Below are 20,195 nucleotides of genomic sequence, written 5' to 3' on the forward strand. Positions count from 1 at the left end.
AAAATAAATCAAGAATGCACAGAAGAATCTCTTTGAGTCAAGCAAAAATTGGGGACACAAAAACCAGGAAAGCTAGTACAGAGAGTAAAATGCTTGGCTTTCATGTAGCCAACCCAAACTTGGTTCATGGCACTGCATATGGTCTTCCAAGCACTACCAGGTTTGTTCCCTGAGCACAGATCTTGGAGTAAGTCTTGGGTGGGAGTAAGCCTGGTGTGGCTCAACCACCCCACTAAAAGCACTAGCATTAAAATTATCACTATCACTATCACTCTCATCCCATTGTTCATCGATTTGCTCAAGTGAGCGCCAGTAACGCCTCCATTCATCCTAGCCCTGAGATTTTAGCAGCCTCTCTTTACTCGTTCTTCCCAATGGTGCCACATTGGAGGCTCTTTCAGGGTCAGGGGAATGAGACTCATCATTGTTACTGTTTTTGGCATATTGAATACGCCACAGGGAGCTTGCCAGGCTCTGCCATGCGTGTAGGATACTCTCGGTACCTTGCCGGGTTCTCCAAGAGGGAGAAGTAAACAATTAGAGGTCATGCACCCACAAATGTGGCCGCGCACTTCCGAGAGCTTTGTTTTATAGTCTCTGGATCTTGGCTTTTGATGGGATTACATGGTGCTGGGAGTGACAGCCTAGCTACTAGAAAATGGGGGATCTGGGTGGAGGAGGCCAAGTCCTGATCCAAGCAGGCTTGGAGATCTCAGTCCGGGTCCCACACACCTGGGTTCCCCTGCTGGTTCCTTCATGCGTGAGACTCATCATTCATGCACATTCATGCATGTGCTGAACATATATATAGGCTGTAGGTGCTGATCCTTGGGCTCCTTTCATTTATTTTATTTTATTTTTATTCTTTTTCTCTCTTTATTTTCTTTACATTTTTTTCTTACTTGCTGAACACGTTGATCAGGAGGACTTCAGGTGCTGATCACGTGGGCTGTATGTGCTGATCATGTAAGTGGGCTATAGGTGCTGATCCCTTGGGCTGCTTTTTAAAAAATTTTTTTCTCTTTTTTCTTTTTTATTATTTTTTTAATTTTTCTTTATTCCTTTTTTTCTTTCTTCTTTTTCTTCTTTTTTTCTTTTTGTTCTTTTCTTGCTTGCTGAACACATGGGATGCAGGCGCTGAAACCAGGGAATTCAGGTACTGATCATGTGGGTTGCACGTGCTGATAACGTGGGTGGTACATGCTGATAACATGGGCTGTGGGTGCTGATCCCATGGGCTGCTTTTTTTCCTTTTTTCCTTTTTTCTCTTTTTTTTCTATTTTTTCTTTCTTTTAGTATTCTTTCCCATTTTTTCCCTGCCCCACACTTGGCTGTCTTCAGCGGGGCCCCTTGGAGGGGGGCGGGTTGAGTTTCCCTCCTCACCCAGAGCAGAGCTCCAGCAGCCAAAGACCTCCGAAACCCAGCCACAACCATGCTCAAGGCCACTTTCCTCATGCTCGGATGAGCCTCACACATGAAGTAGCCAGTGGAGGACCCCAGGTGTGCAGAACCCAGACTGAGATTAAAAGGATAAAAAATGATAAATTATGTTCACAAAAATGTGAAACTTCTATTCATTGAAGATCACTGCTAAGAAAGTATAATGGCAAGTCACAGATTTGGAGTTCATTTATCTGAACAAAGGAATATAAATAGTTTTCTAAATATATATATAGTATCCTAAATATAGAATACAGAAATTATCCTAAAGATCAAAAGGTAAGGGAGAAGCTGAGCCAGGTGCATTGGTGCTCAGCAGCTACTCCTGGCTCTGTGCTTGGGAATTGCCTGTGTAAGGGCTCAGAGAATTGAACTAGGGTCATACACATGCAAGTACTTTAATGCTGTATTCTTTCAGTCCTTACAAATATATTTTTTTTGCTTTTTGGGTCACACCCGGCAATGCACAGGGGTCACTCCTGGCTCTGTACTCAGGAATTACCCCTGGCGGTGCTCAGGGGACCATATGGGATGCTGGGAATCGAACCCGGGTCGGCCGCGTGCAAGACAAACGCCCTACCCTCTGTGCTATCACTTCAGCCCCCCTTACAAATAAATTTTAAAGCTTTATGTCTGTACTGTCTCTCAGGCCATACTAATCAATTTTAAAGAAGATAGATTATCCAATTTTTTAAAGAATAAATCGATTATCTAGAGATTTCACTGTAGAGATTATACAAATGATCATATAAAAAGGAGCTAAAGTTATAAGCTATCAGAGAATGCACAATAAAACCATGATGAGTAGTCAAAGACATGACTCAGCAGTAGAGCACATGCCTTGAATATATGAGACCCTGGATTCAATCTAAGCAACCGCAAAAAACAAACAAACACATTTTAATGAGATATCAAAACATATCCACCAAAGAAAACATACAGATGCTGGAGCGATAATACAATAGTTATGGTGCTTGCCTTGTATGTGGCTGACCCAGGTTCTATCCACAACATCCCGTATGCTCCCTGAGCCCAGAGTCAGAAGTAAGTCCTTAGTTTACTGCTTACTAAGATAAGTCACACAAGATAAGTCACATAGAGATTTAAAGGGTTGAAAGTAAAATGGTATGGGAAAAGTTATGTCAAGCAAGGAACAAGGAAAGTCTTTTGTATTTGTATGTAAACATCAAGAAACAAACATCATTGAAGTTAAGAACAGAAAAAATGTTATTGCATTATGTTCCTGACAACATTTTATCTTTTCTGCAGAAAGAGGAAACACATTTGTTCTTATGTTTTTCTTTTATTTTTACTAAATTCATGGGAATAGGAAGAAAGTAAGAAAGAAATACACATTTCTCATGAAGACTTCACATCTGCAATGAAAATTTGAAGATTTCAGTTCCTCTTTGCCTTAATTAAATATGTGCCCTTGTCTGAACCTTACATTATGATGTCTTGACAATCATAGTTCACATTTTTCTAAGAAATTTAGAGACTGGGTGAGCCAGAGTCTTAGTGGGACTTCCCAGAACCCAAGAGCTTCAAGCAATACAAAAGTCTTATTGTACGTTTTGCTTCTGAAAATAATTACTTGAAGAAAAAGAAGTTTCCAGCAGAGACTTGAAAGAATTGTTCTCCCCTGAAGATAAAACTTGTGAATACCCCATAGAGGAGGCAATTGAAAAGTAATGAGGTGAAAATGGATTATTCTCTCACTTCTATCATGACTTGAAGAAAAAGTTCCCTTTGTAAAAAATTAGTTCACACCTTCACTTCTTTCAGAATGGATTCAGAATAGGGATAAAAGCAAGCTAAAAGGAGGAGGAAATTTTATTTGACCATTCATATTGAACCACCTACTTTGTGCAAAGTTTTCTTTCAGTGCCAGTAATGTGGGTAAGTGTTTAATATATGAAAAACACATAATGTTAGCCACAGGAACTTAAAGTCTACTAAAGAATAGAAATAGTAAAAAGAGGCTATAATAATGTCTTTTAAAGGACATACAAAAGTCCTATCGAGGCAGGACTTCTGGAATGGCAGAATAAGGATGTCTATAAATACAACCCTCTACTAAAAACAATAAAAACACTGAAAAAGAATTGTCAACATAAACGTTTTCAGAACTCTACAAATTCAGCAAACACCTGCAAAACTCTGAGGACTGTTTTTTCAAGAAAACTACCAAACAGTAAGGAGAACAGCATTGCAGTGCTGTAACTTGACCTATTCACCTATTCCCATGCCCCTTTTCACAATGAAAAGACAATTCACAGAATGAGAGACAAAGAAAAACAAATATGTAAACCATACATCCAATCAGGGCCTTGAATCTAGACTATATAAAGAATCCTTAAAACTCAATTACAAACAAGGCAAACAAGAAATTTTGAAGTAGATGAGATGTAGCATCTGAATAGACATTTCTCCAAATAAGATTTATAAATAGCCAATAAGTTCCTCAAGAGATACTGAATATCAATACACACCAGGGAGATGTAAGTCAAAACTGCGAGATACCACATTCCAATAGCACAGCTATAATATTTTTTAAAATACAATAACAAGTAGTGGTTGGGATATGGAAAATTTGGAACACCTCATTTACTACTGGTGAGAATATAAAATGGAGCAGCACAGTGGAAAACAGTTTGAAAGTTCTCTAAAACATTAAATATACACTAACAGGATAACAGCTCAAAATGCAGTCACTTCTGCTAAAGTCCCATATGACCAAACCAAAAAGCTGATTATAACTTTGCTTCTCAAAAAATCGCAAACTTAAACCCATCCACCAGAAATTGCCTTATTTACCAGCAACTGTTTAGAGAATCCCAGCCATTGCCTGAAGGAAAGTAAACTTGCAAAAGCCAACCCACTTTTGGCTTAGTACAACTTCCTTGTTCCTGTTTCCTTCTTCCTATAAAAAACTTACATTTTATATAGTTTTTTTTTGGCATCCTTTATATTTGTTCTATTTAGGGACTGTGGATCAGCAACAGTGCACTTACTTCGAATACATGAGGCTCTCAGTTTGATTGCCAGTCCCCCAAAACCAAAAAAAAAATAATGCATATGCTAGATTGAATGTTGCCCAAATAATAGACTGGAATAAAGTTATTAAGATCTTGAATTTTTTTCAGAAAATATTTTTTAGTGGTGGGGTGGTGGGCCACAGCCTGCTATATTCAGGGCTTACTCCTGGTTCTGTGCTCAGGGATCACTTCTGGTGTGGACTATGAAAGTTCAGGAAATTGAAACCCTGGCCGGTAGCATGCAAGGCCAAAGCTCTACCCATTCTATTATCTTTCAGACCCTACTCAATACACACTTTTGATGTTTTGACACAAGCTACCATATGATGCAACAATTCTACTCCTTAATCCTCTACCCACAAGAACTGGAAACTTTATTTAAATTTTTTTTATTGAATCACTGTGAGATAGACCCTTACAAAGTTGTTCATGATTAGGTTTCAGTCATAAAATGTTCCAACACCCATCCCTTCAAGAGTGTACATTTCCCAGCACCAGTGATCCCAGTTTCCCTCCCATCACCCCCCCCAACTGCTTCTATATCAAGGGATTCTCTATCTCTCTTTCTCTCTCTCTTTCTTTCCTTCTCTCTCTCCTTTTGTGCATTGTGGTTTGCAATGCAGATAATGAAAGGTTATTATTATCTATATAAAGGTATATTCCTTTACCTATTTTTAAGACTCAGTTCTTGTCCAGTAAAAAAAATAGAAACTTTTATCCTCAAAATATGTTAATAAGAACATCATTCATGTCTAAAAAAATGAAGACACCCAAATGATCATCAATTAATGGGTGGATAAATAAAGTGATCTATAGTCAGAAACTGGAACATTATTTGCAATTAAAATGAATTGAATAATGTCAGGGCAATGGCTAAAAAGGTTAGAGAGTATGCTTTGTATTCAGCAGGCCTGGGTTTGGTATGACATGGTAGCACCATAACCTCCAGGAGAATCCCTGAACGTCAAGACCGGAATAGACCCCCTTTTCACAACACCAGCAGATGTGGCGACTCCCAACCAAAAAGAGAAAGGAATAGATGCTGCAGTAGGGATGGACCTTAAAAAACAGTATAAAAAATATATATACTAAGACACAAAGGATCACATACTGTATGATTCTATTTATTTATTTGGGTGGGGATTCCCAAGCAGTGTTCAGGAGACAGGAGGCCCCAGTGGCCATTATAGCCAACCAACTGACAGTTCCATACAAGGGCTGAGAGTCTGGTGCTTATTGGTCCTGCAATGACAGTGATACCTTGGCCATGCTGGTAGTATAGTAGGCCACTGTGGCCTAGGCTAACTTGGATCCATCCTAAGCATGTGCGCTAACAGCTGTACTTTCTCCTGACTTCTGTATGCTTCTATTTAAGGAAAATGCCCAAAATATGTGAATTCATAGAAACAGGAAGTAGATTCGTAATGCCAGGAGCTAGAACGAAAGGGTAATGAGAACTGGCTGTTAACAGAAAATGGGCACTGTTTTCTAGTTATTAAAAGTATTTTGGGTCTAGAGAGATAGTTCAAGAGTTAAGGCACTTGCCATGCACGCAACCAACTCTGTTTCAATCTCCAGCACTGCATATGGTCCCCTGAGCACCACTAGAAGTTATCCCTCAGCACAGAGCAGGAGTAAACCCTGGATGTAGCCCCAAAATCTAAATTTTAAAAAATCTAAATTCTATGGTGATGTCAATGAGAGAACTTATTCACAAAACTTAATTTGTATGTGGGAAGCTCCAGAAAGGGAGTATTCAATTCCTTGGAGTTAGATGGGTACAATGGTGATGGGTGTGGTGCTAGAATTATGTAAAACAAGAAACTATCCTTAACAGTATTGTAAATCACAGAATCCCCAATTAACAGAAAAAGTTTTTAAACGTGTATGGTGATTGTTTCACAATGCTGTGAATGTACTAAAACATCCCTAAATTAATTGGGTAAAGTGACACAGTGTGTAAAATATGTCTTAATAAAGCTCTTTAAAAACAGCTATCTAATGTAAATAGGCTGTTCTCCAATTATAGAACTGAGAAAAGGGGTTTACTGCTAAGAGAGTGTCCCTGATTATTCTAATTTATTTCTCTCAACTTCAGAACAATGTGAAGATTCAGATAGAGAGGTTAGCATCTCCAGGTTACTATTAATTTCATTTTATCTGTACTTAACCAGAATGGATGGATGCACAGCATAGCCCCAAGCAATCATAATTAACCCAAATTATTGCTCCTAAGATCCTTAACCTTAATCTTAAGTGCACTAATGTTTCTCAATCCAACAAAAATTGTCTAATCTCCCCCAACTTCATACATTCAAATAAAGATAGTCTGGAAAGATAGTACAGCGGATAAGGCACTTGCATTACAAGTGGCCATTCCCAACTCAAACCCCAGCACTACATATGGTCTCCTGAGTTTCACCAGGACTGACCCCTGATCATAGAGCAAGGAATAAGCCCTAAACCCTAAGGTTGTAGTTCAAATCACCACCCCCCCCAAAAAAATCCAGAGGTTTCAAATAGAGCCACATAGTCTCCTCTGCCATGAAGAAATAATATGTCTCTCTGAGACTGTATGCCAATAACTGATTAACTATTACAAGGTAATCAAATCTGTAAATTATCAGTATATTATTACATAGGTAATCTGTACGTCATTCCTTTTATACATTGGGAGACTGAGTTATGGAATGGATATGTAATGTGGCCAATATTAAATAGTAATGCAGTGACATGGTCAAGATTGGAACACAGATTGGTGTCAACAACAAAGTACTTAGCCAAGACGTTGTTCCATGTTCCAAGAAACTCAATTTCACTCCCTTTATAACTTTGCCTACTTTTGGAACATGCATGTTATTTAGTGATGAAAGTTCTGTTTCTCTACCCATTTCCTATTTGTCTCCCAAACAAAGTACATATGTTGTATTTGTTTTTAAATTCAAAATGTTCCTCTTTCACTTTAAATGCTGATGTTTTTAAATTCCCTTATATTCCCCCAAATTTCTGGCACTTGGCAGTCACACCCACAAGCCACCTCTGGCTGGCACCAGAAAATCTCATCAATGGCCAAGATCCAGAGATTTATTGTCCTTCTCTCTCAGAAGAGAGCATACAAGGACACAGCCATAGCCATGCTGCCGGACCCCGCTCTAAGCTGTTTCCTTTGGGATACTGCAGAGGAGGGCTGAAGAGGCCCCTCCCCGCCCCAAGGGACCCAGCACCAGCAGCCTAAAACCTCCAGAACTCAACATCCACCATGCTTATGGCCACTCTCCACACACTCAGGCCAAGTCTCACCCAGGAGTAAACCTATCCTTGGACCACGTGGCTGCATCTCATACCTCACACCACTCATACTCCAAGAGTAGCACACCACATTTGATGGGGTTTAAAGTAGAAGGCAACCAATATTAGAAGGAAATATATTTTTTTCATCTCTCTCTATATATCTATCTATATATGTACATATACATAATATATAGCACAGCAGGTACGGTGTTTGCCTTGCACGTGGACGACCCAGGTTTGATTCCTCCGTCCCTCTCTGAGAGCCTGGCAAGCTACTAAGAGTATCCCACCCGCACAGCAGAGCCTGGCAAGCACCCGTGGTGTATTCGATATGCCAAAAACAGTAACAAGTCTCACAATGGAGATGTTACTGGTGCCCGCTCAAGCAAATAGATGAACAACAGGATGACAGTGCTACAGTGCTCTCTCTCTCTATATGTGTGTGTGTATGTACATATATATATATATGCACACAAGGCTCAACACTTAACAACATATTAGTAATCTTTTATGTAAGGGCATAATGGTCCTGGGTGAAATACAACAATCTTCACACACCCTCCTCTAAGGAAAGTTTTTTGGAGCATTTTCAGTAGTTTATTCATAACAAACAATACAAAATAAATTATTTCGGTTCTGATTTGGGACAGGGGTTGGGGTTTGGGATGGAAACATCCAAAATATGGTGGTGTGAAGGTATAATGGTGGTGGGATTGGTGTTCAAAATTAAATGCAATCAAATATTGTAAAATACTTTGTAAAAATAAAGTTAAATTAAAATTAAACAATAAATAAATTCATTGGTCTCACCAACCAGAGCCTAACACTGTTTTCTATATGTTTACTTAATTTCCTGCCATGCACAAACTCCTATGCAAACATCCTACTGAAAACTATCAGTCTTAGGCCAGAGCAATAGTAAAAATAGGGCTCTTCCCTTCTATGTAGATAACCTAACAATCCACACCATCACATATTGTCTCCTGAGCACTATCAGGACAGAAATAAGCCCTGGTTACAGATGGTGTGGACCGTTCTTCCCCCCCCCCCGCCACACACACACACCCCATAAAACCCTGGTATTCCCTCTGTATTTAGCTCATCTATTCCTTTTCTGTACCAATAGCCATATACTCCTCAGATTATTACCCAATACCATTAGCCATAGGACAGATCACATTATTTGGGGTTCAGTAGACCAAGGAGATGAAAGGTTTCATAAAAGAAGCTACACCTGCACAAACTCCTCAAGAGCAGGTAGAAATGGAAGGTAAAAACTTTTAGGTACAAGAATAGCACAAGCAAATGCATGACAAGTAGTGTCTAAAGACAAAGAGTTTGGGTTCAAACAATTGTGGTTCCAATTCCTAGCCCTAGTAACGATGCCACCTTGCTCAATTTAACTTCTTGGGAGTTAGGTTTAAATAATTTAAAAATATATAAATAACAACATTTCCCCTTCTAGGAATTGTCAGGTTTAAATGAGGTTGTACTAAATATCAGACATATTCCATAGTCTTAATTTACAGAGAGCATTCATGTACAAAGTAGTCAACATGAGTCATTTTTTTAGCAAAGAGTAGTATGTAATTTTGTCCATGTTGTTTAGCAATGGGTATAAAATATGGAAAAGTAAACTATAAAATATAGGAAATGTAAACTAAGACCAGACTAACTTAGGTTTTTTGGGAGTGGGCATCCCCCAGAGATGCTCAAGGCCATGTGGTCATTCCAGTTTGCGTTCAGTCATGCTAAGTAAACCTGGGAGTATGGTGTCCTAGATGCAGTAGTGCTGAAGATTGGGGAATGCTGAAGATGAAATTCTCAGAAGTCTCCTTTGAGCTTTCTCCTTGCCCTGCATAGAGCAAGTTGTTGGACATTAGTGTAATTTGATGAAGGGGGATGTCAGTGGGGTGGTGGTATGAGAATAAAGAAATAAAATTCAACATTTGTATACAGAGGAAAGGAGACAGCACATAGTGAATGAGGGAGACGTTGCTTTGAAGAATGGGCAGAAGTTGACAAACTGAAACTTTTCTGTAATTCCTTCTCTTTTTGGTCTTCCTTCTCCATTGTGAACTTCATTTGGATATGAATCACGTCTATTTTGTTCATATCTCCATATAAAAAGACTTGCACAACATCTGACTTATAGAAGGTGCTAAAATGATTACTGAATGAGCAAATAATTAGGGTTATGAGGAGGGGCCATGGAAAATGAAAAGGTTCCAATAATTCAATCATAGATGATTGAAAGAAGAAAAAGATTGGAGAAGAAGAAGGATGCATTTAAATTTGGGGTTCTGTGAGTTTGTGAGGCTGAGAGTAGATCCTCATAGTCATATTTAGCCAAACTCCCTAAATTGACCCCAGAGTACAGAAATGAGGAAGGACTGTTATGACACGGCGCTCTATTAGCATATGCAAATCCAAGATCTCGCGGGATAAAGCGAAACCGCAATGGAACGAGAATCCCAGAGGAGTCCCTCAGAAAGGCTAAGAGGACAGTAGGAAGTGACGAGAAATAACCATCACTAGCGCCAGCTAAAGGGGCAAGCGACAGGCTTAGATAAAAAGATGTGGCGATCCCCAAGAGACCAGCATGAAGAGCATCAAAGAAGGTACGGTGGAGGACATATTTATCACGATTCATAACAAACTAGTAGCTGAGGGGAAAAATCCTAGTGACGCCTAGTTGATTTGTTAACTGTTCAATTGTTAGTGGCTTTGAAATGGGAAGTTTTCCAGACTATGAGGGAGAGAGTTCGGTGGCGGAGGCCGTTGGATTCCCTGAAAGTGAGTTAATAATCGAGGACAGATGACCTATTCCTGTAAGGAGGAAATGTGAAAAACAAAATAAGACCACTTTTTTATACGTAACGTCAGTATGGATGGAAGTGTTGGTGCCAACGTAGTTCGCACATCAATCGGCTATGTTTCAGCCTCTCCTTAGCCAACAGGCAGAAGGTGGCGAATCCACTCGTAACTGATTTTCGTTTGCGACTTGAAACTAAAAATAAAGAGCCTGAACGCGCCTTTTACCCAGAAAAGCATCAAATCAAATAGGGAGTGCAGTTAGGCATACTACGGAGATGGCGCTGTTTAATGGCGGCGGGAACTTGTTTTCCAGAATGTTCTAGAATTCTCGATTGTTCTCTAACAGTCATGCGCAGTAGGGTTGCGCCCGTGTCCTCCCTCTGCCTCTGACCTTTGGCCTGGCGGGTTCAGCCGCTTTCTCTTGGGCGTTCCTCGCTGGCTTTCGGCACCCTTGGTGCCGCCTCCCGAGGCCAAGGAAACCGTCTGCTGGACCCTTTATGCTTTCGTGCACCCTGGGTTCGTGTGGGTAGGGAGAGGGACGCTTCCCCATAGAGTGTCCAGCCCCCCGGAGCATCTTTCGGAAGAGGTAACACACAAGCCAGCGCCCCCGGCGGGGGAGCGCGGAGGGCGGAACCCGAAGCCGCTGCGTTTCGCCTGACACATCGGGCTGTTTGATCACCGGACCGCGCCGCTTCCGGGGGAGCATGGGCGGGCGGGGACTTCGGTGCGTTTGGCGGGTTTTGGTGACTTCCTAAAGCACCGATCTGCCGACAGCTGTTGGGGCCCCAGACGTGAAGACGCAGTGAGCCTGCCGCCGCCGGAACAGGGCGCTACCGGCACCCCGATGGCCGGGACTCTGGTGAGTGTCCGCGGGGGGGGGGGGATGGCGGGGAGCTCCGGGGAGGGGCCTCGTGCCGGCTTCGTTGATCACGTGCTCAAGGAGCGAATCAGGACTTTGCCCGCGGTCTCCAAGGCGGGGTTGTTCCCCCCAAACCCCCCTCAGAGTCCCTGACCGCCCCCCTCCCCGCCCAGCCCTCCGTCGCCCCCCGGCTCCGGCCCCAATTAGCCAGTTGCGTTCAGGTCCTGGAAAGACTCCTGAGTTGAGCACTAGCTAGAGGTGACGGCGTTAGGCGCCGTTTTTTTTTTTTTTTTTTTTTTTTTTTACAGCTTGCAGTCTCACTTCCGTTCCTCACTGTATAGATCGCCCCAGAGATCGGAGTCTGGTTCGGAATGAGCGTTAATAGTCTCGGCTAGATCAGTGGCTGGGGGCGGCGGCAGAGGAGGCGGGCAGGTGCTGCCGCTCGGTGAAGCAGGGGAACTGTGTTCTCCAGGCTTTTTGGCTTTCGAGCCACGCCCGGCGCTTGCATTTTCTAGGTTTTGAAGTTCTTTATAAACACTGCAGCATTCTGACATTGATGTCCGCGAAGTTTCTCAAGTACTGATTCTTTAGGTAGTTCGCAGATTTTTATTCTTACTCCGTTGTAGGTTTTTTTTTTTTTTTTTTTGCATACGGCACTCTTTTCAGTTAGCCTTAACTTCTCCTTGAAAGGAGAACACAAGAGGGGTCTGGGAGATAGTCCAGCGGATAGGACTCGCTTTGCTTGCTTGCGACCAGAGCTTCGATTCCCATATGGTCCCCATTCCCCGAGTGCAGAGAGAGCGCCGAGTAATCCAGGCTCAAAAGCCAAAAAAAAAGATAACACGTGTCCCTGCTTTACCAAATGATAGCCCCCACCCCCACCCCCCCCCCCATTCTGCCGCTATTTCATTAATATGAATGTTTTGCAAAATACGGAATGCCTGAATTGCCAGTTGTCAAGTAAATAAACTTTTGAGCCCTACCTTTAAAACAATCGAGATTTAGAAGTTAGGGGGTGTAAGCTCAGCGGGAGAGGACTTGCCTTGCATCTGTGAAGCCTTGGGTTTGAATCCTAGCAATGCAAAAAAACCCCAAGTGTATAGGAGAGAAATGTGTTCATACATAAAACTGCAAAGTCGTTGAAGTCCCGACTGTTGGATATTGTGCATGTGTGAGGGGGTGGAGAGGTGGTAATATGCACTTCTGTAATTTTTCTTACAGGATTTTAAGACTCATGTAGATCAGGCTTGTAGAGCTGCTGAGGAATTTGTCAATATTTACTATGAGACAATGGATAAAAGAAGACAGGTGAGTGTTAGATTCTGTTACTTGATTAGATACCCGTGGTTTGTTTGTTTGTTTGTTTTTATTTGGGGTGAGTTAGCAACTCACCTGACTTGCATAAATGATAATTGTGGATTTCTTATTTTGGGGGAAAATGAGCATTGTTTAGGAAAGACTTGGTCATGATACTGATGGAAGTGTGGGTTCTGGAATCTTATCCCGGCTTTACCTTACCCCAGCTGCATGACCTTGGGCAAGTTTCTCACTTTTCCTAACTTCATTTCACTTTTAGGGGAATAAGTGGGAATTTCTTTAAATACTGCATAGGGTACAGCATATATTTACTTAACTATGTTACTTTTTTTCTTAGCCCTGTAGTTTGCCCTATATGGTTAAAATAGTATTAGTACTAGCAAAGGGCTTTTTCATCCAAAGCACTTTCCCCTAATTTCCACCTTTCATTTAATATTTTATTTTTTTAATTTTTTTATTTATTTTTATTTTTTTTGATTGATCAGATGCCATTTATTCCATTCTCTCCACGCACTTGTTCCAGTTTCTCTGAGCTCCTTATTCTCCGTGCTCCATCTTGAAGGCTGCGCTCTCTTCTCTGGATTCTCTCCCTTCCTAGCTCCTCATTGCTCGATCCCAGCTCTATGGATGCTCCTCTTCTTCACTAGTCTCTCCCCCCTACTTGTGTCTCTCCCCCTTGCCCTTCGGGCTACTCACAGTCTGGTAGCAAAATCAACATTCATTTCATATTTTAATAGATAATTTTTGACTAGAGCTCACAGCTCTTGCTCCTGCTCACAAACAGAATCCACATGCCTTTGATATTTTGTGTCTTCAAGAGAACAAGTTATTTCATCAGTTTTATTGTGTTGTATTTTGTCCCTGAACTATAGCTAGTTATTTTCATGTGTGCCAGTATCTTGCTTCATCGCTTATCAGCATAGGACTGTTTTAGTGAACTTTATACTGTAGATACAGGAGTTACTATCTCTAAAAACCTTTTCTAAAGTAGAAGATAAAAGAAGTTCCTGGAAGTTGATGTTTGATGACATGGGGCAGGTACAAGAGCGTGACAGTGGGTATTGTGTCTCAAAGCTTTCGAAAGTAAAATAGAAAAAAGGTACATTTCATCACCAGACTAAATAAATATGTTTAACTTTCATCCAAGTTAAATGTTTGAATTAAGCAAATAATATGTCCTAGTGAATAATCCCTGTGATTTGAGTAACCAGTTGAAGTTTGCCTTATTTGGGCCTTAATATACTTATCAAAGATTCTGTTTTAACAGGTACTCATGGGTCTTTTAAACTAAGTATGCTGTTTCGGTAGTAGTAAAAAGAACTTATTCTTCCTAATATTAGTAGTACTAGTAAAGGGGTTTTTCATTCAAAGCACTTTCCCCTAATTTTCATCTTTCATTTTATATTTTAATAGATAATTTCTGATTAGAGCTTGCAGTTTTTGCTCCTGCTCACAAACAGAATCCACATTCCTTGAACATTTTGCGTCTTCAATGGAACAAGTTATCATTTTATCATATTTCTTGTGTTCTGTTTTGTCCCTGAACTGTAACTAGTTATTTTCATATGTGCAAATTTCTTGCCTCATTGCTTATCAGCATAAGGAAAAATTCAGCTGTTAACTCCAATCACAGAAAGTATTCACTTGGAAACATTATCTGCTTAATTCAAACATTTAACTTGGATGAAAGTTAAACAAATTTATTTAGTCTGGTGATGAAATATACTTTTTTTCTATTTTACTTTTGAAAGCTTCGAGACACAATACCCACATGCATACATAAAGTATTTAAAACATTTAAGTGACTTAAATGTATATAAACACTAGAATCAAACTGTACAAGGATAGTTTTATTGATAATTTTGTTAATTTTCATATCAGACAAGGGAAGTATACTAAAACTGATTTGGGAGTGCATATATTTGAAACCTGTCATCATTTAATCATTTTACTACTGGAATTGAAAGTTTGAAACTCTGTTCCAGTATGGATGCAAAGTTTTCTCATTGTGACCCTAGTGAAACAAAAAAAAAGGAAAATTGTAGGTGTAAGATAGTAACTAAGGTCAAGATTATAAGGTAGATTACCTTGACATTGTCATCCAGTGGGAGGTACAAGTAGAGGTAAATGGAAATTAGAAAATGCTTATGTATCACTTAGAATTTTTCAGTCCTCTATTAAATGTTTATCCAGGAGGGGAACTGAGTGTAGGAGGGGGTGAGGTGTCCAAAGGACTGTTGTCATACTTCGATGGTAGTTATGTTGCAACATATTTTGGTCATGCAAAATTGTACCCCTTAAGCACATAAGCCTTGAAAATCAACTTTACTGCAATTAAAAATATGCTTGGTCAAGATCAAAAGTCTTTTCCCTTTCCCTTTCTTCATAGGTATTAACCAGACTGTATCTGGACAAGGCCACTGTAGTCTGGAATGGAAATGTTATTATTGGCCTGGATGCCCTGTTGAATTTTTTTGACATGTTGCCTTCTAGTGAGTTTCAGATCAATGTGTTAGATTGCCAGCCAGTTCATGGTAAGACCAAGTATTATCCTTTCTTTTACATTAGTGAGCACTGAGCAGAAGCAACACACTTTTAATAATAGAATTAATTACTTTATTAAACAAGTTAAATACAATGAAAATTTCAGCTGTATCAGGCGTTGGCCTTCCTTTAGAGTAAATTCATATCATCACATTAGGTTTTTTGTGACTTGTGTGATTGTATTTTGTTAAAAGTTATGTGAAAATTGAGACTAGTTGTAATTTTTGTTGATATGAAATTACCACTTTCTATAAAGTAGTGAGGTTTATGTGTCTTCATATACCTTCATATAAAATAATTCCATGTGTTTTATTGACTTTTCAACCTACTAAAATTTCATGGAAGAAATTTACTCTGTTGAGTGCCTTTTTGCAAAATAGAATTTGATTCTAGGTAAATTGTTGCAGTTTATAAGAGTAACCTCTAGGTGGAATCCTAAGTGTATTAAATAGTTTAGGACAGGTTGATTTTAGTCCTTCAAAAGTATAACTTTCACAATCAAAATAGGGTTACTTTTTTCCCTTTTTAGTTCTTTAAAAGAACAGTAGCTTAAGAAGCAAAATATGCAAAAGCTCTGTTATAACCAAGGAAGTGTTATACAGGAAACAAGTGGTCCTGTAACCTGTAAAAAGGTCCATAAAAACTTTTTATTGTGAAATTTAGTACACACCAAATATTTCTGGGCTTACAATACTTCTACTATCTTTAAAATGATTGTTTAGTTTTCTAAACTAAACAATCATTTGAGCATGCAGGTTCAAGATCATGCTTAAGGTGAAGAAAGTACATGAAACTCTTCCAGTCTTTAATGAAAAGCCTTTTAGCTTAAGCCTGAAAAAAATCTTCATATTTTGAAATAGAAACTGACCTCTGTTTTTTTCTCCCACTCCTTTTCCCCCCTCCTCCATTCTCCCACTCATTCACTCTCCCTTTCTCTTATTTTCTTGACCTCTTTCTCCCTCTCTCTCTCCCTGCTACCCCGGGGCTGGGGGTAAAGAATATGCTACTCAGGCCCAGACTACGGTTCTCGTTGTGACCAGTGGAATCGTGAAGTTTGATGGAAATAAGCAGCATTTCTTCAACCAGACTTTCCTGCTAACTGCTCAGTCTTCGCCTGACAGTACTGTGTGGAAAATTGCCAGCGATTGTTTCCGTTTTCAAGATTGGTATTGTAATTAAAATGGCAAAAGTCTATTTTGTTTTGATCCATTAGTTCCAGCAACAAGTATATGTGAATTAATTTCCTTTTGAAGGCATTATAAGTTAGTATGTGCCCTCTTTGCTTTAATTTTTTATTCAAACAGCAATATTACTAGCTGCTTCAACTTGGATAGTTTACCTTAAGAGCTTTGAGACTAGTTTTTTTGCATGTCTTACATACATTCTTGCAGTATATTGAATATGTGATTTCTCCACTTAACTTACTCACTGTGAGCCCAACTTACTGCAAAGGTGAAATCCTTTCATAATACTATCTATGGAATAATTAGCAGAATATAACCCTCTGGGAGTGTTTTTTTTTCTTATAAGGTTAATTTTGTTTTGTTTTGTTTTTTGCTTTTTGGGTCACACCCAGCGATGCACAGGGGTCATTCCTGGCTCTGCACTCAGGAATTACCCCTGGCGGTACTCAGGGGACCATATGGGATGCTGGGAATGGAACCCAGGTCGGCCGCGTGCAAGGCAAGCGCCCTACCCGCTGTGCTATCACTCCAGCCCCTATAAGGTTAATTTTTAAGTAGAACATAGACCTACTGTAGTATTCACTGTTTAATACAGTCTTAATTTAAGGCATTTACAAGTCAGATCAAGGAAAATGTTACTTATTTAGGATTACATAACTATTCTGACATAATAGACTCACATATAGAGATGTTCATCAGTCTCTATATTAATTTTTTTATCTTAGCATATTTTCTTATAAATTAATAAACTAAAGGAGCTTAAAATGTTCTCTAGTAATACTTGAGTATTTGATGTAGTGGGCTTAAAAGAAGAATTCTTTAAAAAAGATTTTTCTTAGCAGCCCCAGGTCTTTAATTGTAAGGAATAAATGGTAGTAGGACAAATAGCTTTACTGGGAGAATGAGGAGTGAGAATTTTAGGGATCTGAGCTCAGCCAAATGTAAATAGGAGTGGCTAAAAGGGCAAAGTTTGATACTTATTTTCTACCTCCTAAAAAGATAGCGTACTTTTTGATATTAACTGAGGTAAGATCCTGCTAATGATCATGCTTGTCACTTTTGTTATAAGAGATTTTAAAGGTTTTTCTAGTTCACCTCATACATAATGCCAATGGATTTTTCAATTTATTCAAGAACCCAGGGTAAGTTATCAGCAATAAACCTGACCTTGCAGCAATGCCTGATAGGAAGGTTGAAAACAAAGCCATTCATATCTCTTTGGGAAAACTTTCATTTCTAAGTCTTCCATGTGAACTTCAGGCCAAAAGTATCCTGTGTATACATGCTCCCAAAACATGTGATTTGTTCTCTGCGTTTTACATTGTTAATTTTATTATCTTTTTATCTTTTCAATTGTTTAATTTTGTGATTTATTTTTCTATATATCATCAAACAGACTTTTAAAACAATTTCCAGTTATGTGGTGCTTTGTTCTTATAAATAATAAATAGAGAAAATTAAAGCTTCATAATCTTAAGAACCTGGAGGAAAATTTGTCTCAAAATCTAAAGATAAAGAAGACCTAATTTTAATTTTTGCTTAAACTGTCTCTTCTGAATTTATTGTTTTGATTATTTTTAACTAGACATATTAGTTTGTCTCTAGAAATTCAAAATATTTGTCATCAACTTGGAAACTTAGGTAATTCATTACTCTTGCCCTAAAGAATACACTGGAGAAAGAGTTAGAACTAAAATTTAGAGCATACCTCATTGTACATATGTGAATTTCAACGTGAACTTTAGTTTTAGATGAACCTTTTAAAACTATAGCATTAGCAGCAATAGTTAGAGTACCCAAGTACTGCCTTTCCCCCTGTGGAGAACAGTATCAAGTAAAAGCTGCATATTAAAAAGCAATAACTGAATTCAAGTGGTTATATACTACTCACCAACCATATATTTTGGGGCTTGCCTATGAATTGCTTTTTCTGATCTCTGTATAATTACTTTCAAATGACTGGAACTGCTCTTATATAGACGAGACTGTATTTTTGACATGCACCTATTTTTGTAATTTGAAAAGCTGAAAATAAAATTTGCCTTGTGATATTTTCTCAAGCTTATTTAAGATCTTTCAGGGTTTTGTGAAAAAAATACCAAATTGAAGCTGAAAAGATAATAACACTGGTAAGGTAAGGCTCTCACGTTGTGCATAGCCAATCCAGATTCGACATTCAGCATCCCATATCAGCCCTTCCAGGAGTGGGCCCTGAGTAAAGAGCCAGGAGGAATCCCTGAACACCAGTGGACATTGCCCAAAAATAATCCCCCACCGCCGTGCCCCAATCCAAAACCAGATACTTGTTTCCTTATAATATAAGGTTTTTCAAGTTTGAAAAAAAGAGCATGGAAAACAATGATTGGTGATTTGGACTTTTTCTTTCTCTAACCCACCATTTTTTACTTTTTTTCTACCCTATATTAACATTCCTAACATCACCTGTTTGAGATTCTCTGAATTTTAGCCTTGAGCATCTAGTCAAAATACTAGGTATTGAAATCACAAAAGTTGATTTTCGGAAAGTATGAGCCAATATCCTAATTTTTGTTTTTGTTTGGGGGCCGTACTTGGTAGTACTCATGGATCTGTGTGAGGGGATCACTCCTAGTGGTGCTGAAAATTTAACCAGAGTCAACTGTGTTCAAGATAAGTGTATTATCTCTCTGGCCTGAAATTAAATCTTTTTTTTTGTACAGGGCGCTACTTGGGACCACACCCAGTAGTACTCATGGCTTAATTGTTGTTCTGTCCTCAGATATCACTTCTGATTATTCTTAGAGGACCCATATGTGTTGCTGGGGATAGAACCTGAGACAGCTACATGCAAGGCAAGCACCTTAACATGCTGTATTATCTCTCTCACCCTGGTTCCATAAACCTTTAAATCTCCAAAAATAATATGTTAACAAATACCTGGGGAGGAATAAAAAGAGGCAGAGACTCTTGAAATAAACTACCATATTTCACCTCTTCAAAAATAAACATTTTCCATATTTTAATATCTTTAAAAGTAGTATGGTTCTGAAATTGATACAATATTATAGTTTACTCATCTTTTTTTCTTCAGTAGTAAATAAAAAAACTAATGATTCTAATAATGGTATTTAATAAGTACAGTAAATCAATTTTGCCAAGAGCAAATTTATCAGAGTACCAGAGAGATAGTACAGCCAGCAAAATCCTTGCCTGTTCACAGCCATTCTGGGTTCAATCTCCTTGGCACTACACATGGTCTCCTAACCCCACCCAGGAGTGTTCCCTGAGCAACTCTGATTGTGGCCTCAAAGTAGTCAGGAATTGACTTATGCAATAGTGTATATAAAAGACTATAAAGGTAAGAGATTAGTAAATCATGAATGAAATTCATCACTAAGTTTATATTTTATGACAAGCACATATGGCTGGAAGAGTGTCGTTAAGCACATACATGCCTTGGTGAATTCAAATAACACTTATAGTTTTGGAAAATTAACCAGTAACATTAAAGTGTCTTAAAACATGGTCTCTGGCCAGAGAGTACAGCAGGTAAGGTGTTTCCATTGCATGTGATCAACCATAGTTTGATCCCTGGCATTGCCCATTTTTCCTGAGCACTGTCAAGAGTAATCCAGGAGCACTGAGCTGGTGCCATGAACATAGCCAGGTGTGGACTCAAACCATCATAAAAAGTATAGTCTCAGTGAGATTTTAAAGAAGGATAAG

The 20,195-nt window shown here is 39.1% G+C and overlaps 1 protein-coding gene across 3 annotated transcripts; it reads left to right on the forward strand.

Annotated features, from left to right (window-relative positions):
* The first annotated feature begins 11,066 nt into the window (after positions 1-11,066).
* Positions 11,067-18,535, forward strand: NXT2 (nuclear transport factor 2 like export factor 2). Of its 3 annotated transcripts, XM_055122013.1 has the most exons (5): positions 11,067-11,172; positions 11,361-11,445; positions 12,667-12,753; positions 15,152-15,296; positions 16,304-18,535. In XM_055122013.1, the coding sequence occupies exons 2-5, from the start codon at positions 11,431-11,433 to the stop codon at positions 16,483-16,485; spliced, it is 429 nt and encodes a 142-aa protein (XP_054977988.1). In that variant the 5' UTR covers positions 11,067-11,172; positions 11,361-11,430; the 3' UTR covers positions 16,486-18,535. The 3 variants fall into 3 exon arrangements, with proteins under 3 accessions (XP_054977988.1, XP_004606442.1, XP_054977989.1); XM_004606385.2 differs by lacking the exon at positions 11,067-11,172 and having other exon boundaries at positions 11,194-11,445; XM_055122014.1 differs by lacking the exons at positions 11,067-11,172; positions 11,361-11,445 and adding an exon at positions 11,936-12,036.
* Positions 18,536-20,195: the final 1,660 nt, after the last annotated feature.

This window comes from Sorex araneus, chromosome X (assembly GCF_027595985.1).
Source record: "Sorex araneus isolate mSorAra2 chromosome X, mSorAra2.pri, whole genome shotgun sequence".
NCBI lineage: Eukaryota > Metazoa > Chordata > Mammalia > Eulipotyphla > Soricidae > Sorex > Sorex araneus.

Coding starts and splice junctions, on each gene's coding strand:
- NXT2 (XM_055122013.1), top strand. Junction 12,754..15,151: donor CAATGGATAAAAGAAGACAG/GTGAGTGTTAGA, acceptor CTTTCTTCATAG/GTATTAACCAGACTGTATCT. Junction 15,297..16,303: donor AGATTGCCAGCCAGTTCATG/GTAAGACCAAGT, acceptor CTGGGGGTAAAG/AATATGCTACTCAGGCCCAG.